The 8,924-nt window shown below is 50.1% G+C and overlaps 1 protein-coding gene across 1 annotated transcript in view; it reads right to left on the reverse strand.

The window, feature by feature from the left end:
• Positions 1–1,744: 1,744 nt before the first annotated feature.
• LOC102259108 (iron/zinc purple acid phosphatase-like protein) overlaps positions 1,745–8,924 on the reverse strand; it is a 14,185-nt gene continuing 7,005 nt past the window's right edge. Inside the window, exons 4-12 of the mRNA XM_005885962.2 lie at positions 7,941–8,064; positions 7,656–7,718; positions 7,428–7,542; positions 7,234–7,341; positions 7,091–7,148; positions 6,931–6,998; positions 6,757–6,828; positions 2,933–3,070; positions 1,745–1,871 (exon numbers count right to left, since the gene is read on the reverse strand). Of these exons, the coding sequence (XP_005886024.1) occupies positions 1,806–1,871; positions 2,933–3,070; positions 6,757–6,828; positions 6,931–6,998; positions 7,091–7,148; positions 7,234–7,341; positions 7,428–7,542; positions 7,656–7,718; positions 7,941–8,064 (812 nt within the window). The 3' untranslated portion in view covers positions 1,745–1,805. The remainder of the gene's footprint in view (positions 1,872–2,932; positions 3,071–6,756; positions 6,829–6,930; positions 6,999–7,090; positions 7,149–7,233; positions 7,342–7,427; positions 7,543–7,655; positions 7,719–7,940; positions 8,065–8,924) is intronic.

The raw sequence follows: 8,924 nt of genomic DNA on the forward strand, positions 1-8,924 counted from the left end.
TTAACAAATCAATAGGAGAACTGTAGAAAGCCAAGAGCTAGAATTGAGGTACACAGGGTGGGACAGACTGGGTGTGGTTATGTTAACTGGGTTGTCGGGGAAGGCTGTGACCCGAGGCCTCAGACGGTGCCAGCCTGGGATGAGCTGGGGAGAGGGCACTCAGAGAGCAAAGACCCAGTGCACAGGCCCCACGGCAGAAGCAGCTTGGTGTGTTCAAGATAAACTGACGAACAAAGTAGAAACAGAGGCATGGATTCATGGAACAGACTGACAGCTGTCAGAGGGCAGGGGTCAGGGGTGGAGTGGGGGTGGGGGAGACTGGATGAAAAAAGGTGAAGGGATTAGCTAAAGAACATAATTATAGCCCACAGACACAGACAGCAGTGAGGTCATGGCTAGAGGAAAGGGGGGCTGGGGCTGGGTGGAGGTGGGCAAAGTGTGTGTGTGGGGGGGTGGGGACATCTGTAATAGTGTCAACAATACAAATAAAAGTTTTTAAAAAAAGAAACTGCCAGGAGCCAGTGTGCTTTGGGCTGGATGGGGGTGGGTGGGAATAAGATGTGAGGAGGCTGACAGTCAGCTCAATGGAAGAACAGATGTGAGGTTGGCCTGCAGAGCTGGAAGTCAAGGGATACCTTCGGGAGAGCTGGAGTCAGAGCATGTTCATCAGCCGGCTCAGAGCCCTCCTGTGACTCCATCTCACTCAGGATGTGTCCCACAAGGCCCCACACAGTCTGCCCCCTCACTCACTACCCCCACCTCCCCCTCATTCTCTCTGCCCCAGACACACTGGCTTCCCCGCTGATCCTCTGACAGGGCAGGCACGTTTGTGGTGCAGGGCCTTTGCACCAGCTGCTTCTCTGCCTGGAACACTGCCCATGTGGTTCCTCCCCTAGTCTCCATCCCTCTTCCCTGCTTTTTCTGAGCACTTATCACTAAATAGTGACACCATTATATATTTTACTTATTTATTAGGTTTGCCGTCTTTCACCGGGTAGAACGTCACTAGGGCAGAGACCTCTGTCCTGTTCATGGCTGTCTCCCCAGGACTGAGAACAAGCCTGGCACATGGTAGGTGCTCAATAAATAATGGTCGAATAAAAGAAAGGAAGAAGGGAAACAGGGGAAGGAGGAAAAGGGGAAGGAAACAGCAGGTCAATGAGCACCTAAGGCTTGTCAGCCACCCCAGCTGGAAGGCAGGAGTAGTAACCCTTCTCCATTTCCAGGATAAGCCATTGCCAGGCTGGGGAACTGTGACACAAAAAGACAGTCATTAGCATTTTCTGGCTATGGGTGCGCTGAGGGCAGGCCTGGGGGTGGGGTGGGGGTGGGGAGGGAGTCACCGTTGCCACCTGCTGGAGAGTGGTGCCTGATGGCCATGCCCACCTTTCAGACTTGGGGCTGGCCACGCCTCTCGCCCCCCACCCCCTCTCCCGCACAGGCAGGAGAGGTGTGCCCTAGCGGGCATCCCCAGCAGAAGTGCAGAGTCCAAGGAGCCACAGCCATAAGCCTCTTTATTCCCGAGGCCCTGCGGGCATCAGCCCAGTCAGTGCTATGCAGCAGGGGGCAGGGCTGTGCCACCCACCTGTGCGTCTGTGTCTGTCTGTGTCTGCAACTGCCCTTCGAACACAGCCGCTGGGGACCCCCACCTCTCCAGGAGGGGAGAGCTGCCCAGCCCCCTCAGGGCTGCATTCATCCACATGGGCCCTCAGGAAGGCAGAGGAGTCGAGGCCTGCCCTGACTCCCCAGCCGGGCTTGGGTGGTGTCCGGTTACATAGGCCGCAAGGCTCAGAGTCGCCCCATCCCTAGAGGTACATCATCCGGTGGAGCAGGGGTCTCACCAGCCATACATCATCCACAATCTTTCCATCCTGCAAGTAACAAAAAAGATGACATAAGGACTGAAGGCCTAGACTCTGGAGCCAAGTAGCCTGGGTTCAAATGCCAGCTTTGCCTCCGATGTGCTGTGTGACCTTGGGCAATTTGCTAGATCTCTCTGAGCCTCCATTTTCCTTATCTGCAAGATGATAGTAATAGCATCTACCTTGTAGATGTGGTGGGAATGAGATGAGATTTGGAAAGGGCTGTGTAAATGTAGGTTATTGCTGTTAGAGCACAAACCCTGGAGTCAGACAAACCTCGCTTTAATCCCAGCGCAGCCACTCTGTGTGGCCTTATGCACATGACCTGACTCTGAGCCAAACTTCCATGTTCTATAAACTAGGGAGGACAGAAAAAAGTAATACGCACAACAGCCTGCCCTGGCGTATGTGCCACTCAATAAATGGTAGTTACGTGTAATAAAAAGAGCATGGTCTTTGGGGTCAGATGCCAGTTCTGCCACCCTCCGGCTGGGTGAAAATTACTTCTCTCTGAGCTCAGTTCTCTCATCTGTAAAATGGAAAGAAAATCCTCCCCATGGGATTGTTGTGACTAAAGTGCTACTAAATATACAGTGTCTAGCCCAGCACCTGGTACATAATAGGTGCTCAACAAATCATAGTGATTATCATTATTTTAAAATTATAATAACAAAAATAAAGAAACGTGGGCATGATCATTTGGTCCATCTAACCTGAAGCCACCCGGACCACACACACATGGTATTGGCTTCCCTTACCCACCGCCCAGCACCTATCTTTTTCTTTCCCCTGCTTCATGTTGACGAGTAGCTATAGAATTTACCATGTTTTAAAAGCTGTTTTAAGTACTTTATATATAATAAGTCACTTAACCCCATATCATCTGGTGAGGTAGAAACTATTAAACATCTCCATTTGGCAGATGTGAAAACTGTGGCTCAAAGTTAAGTTCCTTGAGGTCATCTAGCTGGTAGGTAGCAGAGGCAAGATCTGAACCCAAGATTCCTGGCTCTAGAGTTCTCAGCTGCGCCTGGCTACTCAGGATGGTGACTCGGGCACCCCTCACTGACCTGGTCATCGGACACCTGCTGGATGTGGACGTGGGTCCCGTTGAGGATGTGCAACCGCGTGTACCCGTACTCCTTCACCCGCACGGCGCTCCAAGGCCGCGGGAAGAGGGTGAAGCGGGTCAGCCGCTCCTCACAGCCCTGCAAGGGACAATTGTTCAGACCGGGGCGGCCGGGGCAGGCGGGGACCCGCAGAGGAGCAGAAACAACCTGCCAGGCCAGGCTGCCCCCAAGGGAGAAAAAGTCAGTTAAAACTTGACGTCAATAATGCTCACACGTGCGTGTTTGACCCAGCCAGGCATCCTGGCCGGTTCTTCTGGAAAGTGCATGGCCGTATGGCACTGTCCACTGCAGCGTTTTCTGTAAAAGCCCCGAGCTGGAAGCCACCAAGTGCCCATCAGTGGGTCAGTTAAGTAAATTATAGCACAACCATTACAAAGCAGGGTGATAGAGAAAGGGGCCAGGATGTATCATTAAAGGGAAAATGCAATTGCAAAGCAGAAGAAATTGGAGGGTCTCAACCCTCACTGAACGGTAGACACTCCAAGATATCTTTTTAAAATTACCAAAAAGGAAGTGCTCGTTCTTACAGGAGAATATGCCAGGTGAGTGAGGGAGCTCAAAAAAATTACCATTTGCAGCCATCATTATAATAACTGACTGAAGCAAGAATTATCACTAGATGGTAAAACTAACTAGTGGTGAAAGTTTGAGGTATAACATGATATTTGCATAGTCTCAAAGTATCTCTCCAGGACACACTTGTTAATTAAAAAGAGCGGGGAGAGGACTATGGTGGAGAGGCCAGCAGACACACCTTAACGAAGTGATCAGAATGAACACCATCAGTAATGAGACCGTTCCCTACCACATCTACAAGATGGGAAACTGAGGCTTAAAGGGGTTAAAGAGATACCACGTGCCTCCTAGGAGGACGTCCTGAGAACGCGGTATCAATTTTGTGTATTCTTATCAAAAAGGGATTAACTTCCATCTACCTGAGCAAACATCAAACAAACCCAGATTGAGGTATGTTCTACAAAATGATTTTGCCATACTCTTCAAATTTTTCAAGGTCATGAAAAATGAAGACAGAGTAGGGAAATGTTTCCGATTAAAGGAAGCTAAAGAGACAAGACACCGAAATAGAACATGTGATTTTAGACTAGATTCTGGGCCAGAAAAATTCTTTGCTTTGATTTAAAGGACAGGAATGGGACGAATGGCTAAATTTGAATAAGCTCTGTGGATCAGGTAGTAATAGTATTTTATCAAGGTTAACTACTTGAATTTGATTATTACACTGTAATGATAAGAGATAAGATAATGTCCTTGTTTTTTAGGAAAGACAGACAGAGAGGGACAGGGGCATAATTTCTGAAACGTATTCTTCACTGGATCTGAAAATAATAATAAAATGTATATATGTGCATATATACACATGTATACATAGAGAGAGATTCAAACAAGTATGGTTAAATGTTCACATTGGGAAATCTTGGTCAAGGGGATATGGAAAGTCTTTGTATTATTTTTTGCAACTTTCCTATACATGTGAAATCATTTCAAAATTCTAATTTAGAGAAAAACTAATCTGTGCTAATAAAGATCAGAATAGCGACCGCCTATGGGCCTGAGGAGCCTCTGGTGATGATTGCGTTCTGTTTCCTGCTCCTGGAGTGACTACTCAGGTGTGTATCACCAGGGCCCATCCTTAGAAGGTTCTGGTGTTTGGTTTGGGGTAGGGCCCAGTCATAGGAGTTTTAAAACCTCTCAGGTATTCTAACAGGCACCAAGGTTGAGAACTGCAAAGGTATGAAGTGTGATCCAAGTTGTTTTTAAAAAGTGGGTGATATAGCCCTAGCCGGTTTGGCTCAGTGTATAGAGCGTTAGCCTGCGGACTGGAGGGTCCCAGGTTCAATTCTGGCCAAGGGCACATGCCCGGGTTGTGAGCTCGATCCCCAGTAGGGGGCGTTCAGGAGGCAGCTGATCAATGATTCTCTCTCATCATTGATGTTTCTGTCTCTCTCTCTCCCTCTCCCTTCCTCTCTGAAATCAATAAAGAAAAATATATTTTTTTAAAAGTGGGTGATGTAGTAACACATTTCTATGTAGACAATTACTTGTACATGCAGAGAACATTCTAAATGCTAGCAAGAGAGGGAACAACTGAGAGTGGGAGTAAGAAGGGGTGTAGATGGCTGGTGTTCACCTCCTGACCCCTGTACTGTTTGAATTTTTATCACCAGAGGCTCTTACTAATTTGTAAGAATCAGCTTTTAAAATGAGCCTCTCGGTGTTCCTGTACAATGGGCACCCGCTCTCGAGAGTGTTGTTAAAAATCTCATTTTCACCATGAAAAAATAATAATAAAATAAAATAAATAAAATGAGCCTCTCTCCTTGCAGAAGTGACTGAGTCCAAGGTGGGGGCAGGGGAACCACAAGATGATCCTGAGCACCTTATAGTGCCAAAGAGTAAGGAAGTGCTCCCGTCGAAAGGACAGGGGACTGACCTGAAGAGTTCCCAGTGGCCAGAGCTGGAGCAACCTGAGCAGCAACAGAGTCAATAGCATTGGATCATAGCGCACAGAATGAAATAATTACCCATGAGTCCACTTCGGTATAAATCAATAGCTAACTAACCAAATAAGTGAGGCAGAGGGACAGCGCTTCCTCACAAGAGGATTATAATAAGTCTAGGAGGAAGGAGGGAACTGGAAGATCCCAGGAGAAGACCACAGTGTTAATTGTTGCAGGCAAGATCCACTGACAGTCATATATACACATGTATACATGAAAGTTTGAGGAGAAACAAGACATTTGCATGGTCTAAAAGGATCTCCCCCAAGATGTTTATTAATTTAAAAGGGAGATATAATAACTTTATGGTGGAGAACCCAGCAGATACTTCCTTAAGCTGGTGATTCAGAGAAACCCCTCCAGGGTAGAGACACACTGACATCCCATACTCCCTGGTCTGATGCGCTGAGAGGACATGACAGCACCTCTGTGATCGTCTTGCCCAAAATGCATACCTGAATCTCAGCATGAGAAAATGTTAAATAAACCCAAACTGAGGGCATTCTGCAAAACACAAGGGTCTGCAAATATGTGAATGATGAAAGAAAAGGAAAGACTGAGGGACTGTGACAGATTGGAGGAGACTAAGAAGACACAATAACTACATACAATGTTGGCTTCTAGAACAGAAATAGGCCATTAGTGACAAAGGGGTGGAATGTGAATGAAGTCTGGAGTTCAATCACAATCCTATATAATAAAAGCCTAATATGCTAAGTGTCCAACCATTTGTTCAACCGTTTGACCAGTTGCTATGACGTGCACTGACCACCAGGGGGCAGACACTTCAACTGGTAGGTTAGCTTGCTGCTGGGGTCCGGCCAATCGGGACTGGGCGAGAAGGGCCAGACACACCCTGGAGCCCTCCTTCCGTCCCTCCTGGCCGGCCAGTCTCCTGTGGTCCCTCCCTGGCCTCTAAAATATTTCTTCTAATTAATGTCCTTTCAATGTGCACGAATCCATGCACCAGACCTCTAGTAATAATAATAATAAGCCCTCTGCCTGTGGATCCATCCAGTCGACCTGGGCAAGTGCCCAACCCCTGCCACCTACTGAACTTGTGACTGTCAATGAGTATTTTACTGTCTGAGCCTCTGTTTTCACATCTGTACAGTGAGCATGTTGCTAGGCTGAGTTAGTGATAGTGACTGTATGAAGCATGCAGCACCCCAGCTGGTACAAGTTCAACCCTCCATAAATAGCAACAGGAGAGAAGCCAGAGGCACCCTTTGCCGCCCTGCTCACAGCGGATCCTGTGATGATGTGGACAGGGCCTCGAGGGTTGGTGTAGGGCATCTCTCGGCTGCCGTTAAATACCTGGAGAAGGGGACAAGGAAGAGGGGTGAGTCATACCAGACCAGACCAGAGGGTCTCAGTAGGGTCCCTTGACAGCAGCCCTCAGCCCTCCCTGAACCTCACCTGGTAGTTGTAAATTGGCCACAGTCGTTCGTACGAGTGCTCATGAGCCCACAGCTGCAGGTCGACCCCTGAGACAGAGCAAGTGGGGGTCAGGCCCCTGCATCCAGGTTGAGGGTGGGACTGGGGCCAGGGAGCACTTCCCGGCCCCCGAGTCACTTACCGTATTTGTAGAAAAGATCCTCTAATCCAAATAACTTGCCGAAGAGGCCTTTTCGAACCTGGGCAGGAGGAGCAAAGAGTGAGGAATGATCCGGGCAGGTCCCCTCCTGGCTCTCAGCACCCTGCCCAGGGAGGGGTCCTCACCTTGCTTTCATGCCACGTACAGTCATCCACATCCGCATTGGAACAGTACATGGGCCGGTGACCCATGGTGATGATCCACGGCCGGGCTGCCCGGTTCTTATTGGCTTTCTAGAGAGAAGGGCCAGCGTGAGAGGTGGGAGTAGGAGGGGAGGGGAGGCAGGTCCAAGAGGTGACAGGGACCTCCACCCAGTTACCTGGAGGTCTCTCTCCAGCCAGTGAAACTGTCTCTCTACCAGGTGGCGGCCGTAGTGGAGGTAGAAATATACTTCGGTGGAGAAGGAGATGATGTGCGCAGGGCCCAGATCCCAGCTGAGGGGTCAAAAGGCAGGGATCAGAGATAGGGTCTGTGCTACATCTCCCATCCTTTAGGGCAGCAAGGTCAGTCCCCCAGTGCTCCCTTCCCTCCCCCCTCCCCAGGTTACCTGTACCACAGGCCCTCATTGTTTCCGGGCATGCTGAAGCGAGCCTTGTAGTTAGAGAAGTTGCTGGATAAAAGGAAGTAAAAGGATGGGGGGAGGGTCTGGGTGCCCCATCCACCCACCTCCTGAGGACCCTGAGGTCAAGTCTGGCTCCCAGACCATCCCTCCTCTCCTCTCACTACCACAAAGGAGTGGCTGCAGTATGAGGGACTAAGGTGAAACACTATAAAGGACCTATCTGTTCTCATTGGCCAGGCCCATGCCCACCCCGAAGCCCCTGGCCCTTACTAGCGTTCCTCATGATTCCCAGGGCATGTCATGTATGGGAGGCTGGCAGCCACAGGTTCAATGAGACGCATGAACTCGTCGCCGACACGAGCGTTGTCCTGATCCATGTTGTAGGCAAAGTCTCCTGGGGAGGGGGGCAGGGGGCGAGGGGAGAGTGAGGACCCAGAACTAGCTCTGCTTTCTCCAGAACGGAGAGACTGGTTGCTCAGGTGTGGGCTGGGCATCCTCTGGCCCCTGAGCCATCCCAGTTCTCTGACCCCTGCCTCCCACCCACCCATGTGTGCACTTGAAGTGTTTCCTGAACTGCTGGCCCCTGAGGCCCCACAGGACCAAACCAGTCTCCTGTGCTCCGATCACAGCGGCCTCGTCTCTGCCGGCCTCCTGTGCCCTCCCAGAACATCGAGGCTGACGTAGTCTGGTACTGGTCTTACACCAGGCACAGTCCCAAAGCCTTCACATGCTTGATCATTAGAATCTTCAAAACACTCTCTGAGGTGGGTGTTATCATCCCATTTCAGGTGGAGAAACTGAGGCCCGGAGAGGTTAAGCACTCGCCCAAGGTCACAGAGCTGGTTAGTGACGATGCGGGAATCGCACCTAGGGGTCCACTTCCAGTCTGTGGCTTCGAACCACACCAGCCCAGGCTTCACCTCCCATCTGGCTCTGTCCCTCACGTCACAGCAGCAATGATAATAACTAACACTGACGTGCCGGGCAACGCCAACTTATTTAGTCATCACAACAGTCCCGTGAATTCTGAACACGTCTTAGTCCAGTAATAATAACACAGGAGAAAACCATGCGGTAGCTCTCAAGTGGGAGCTGGATTTTAACCGGGGAAGTCCGGCATCACAGACACCATCTCCATGGCCAGCCTCATCCCAGTCCCCTCAGAACCACACTGGCCCTTGCCCCAGCCCCCTCTACAGTCCTGGCATTGCCTCCCACCCAAGTTTCCCACTCCCCCCACCCCACCCCCGCCCC

This window comes from Myotis brandtii, unplaced genomic scaffold (genome assembly GCF_000412655.1).
Source record: "Myotis brandtii unplaced genomic scaffold, ASM41265v1 scaffold947, whole genome shotgun sequence".
Classification (NCBI taxonomy): domain Eukaryota; kingdom Metazoa; phylum Chordata; class Mammalia; order Chiroptera; family Vespertilionidae; genus Myotis; species Myotis brandtii.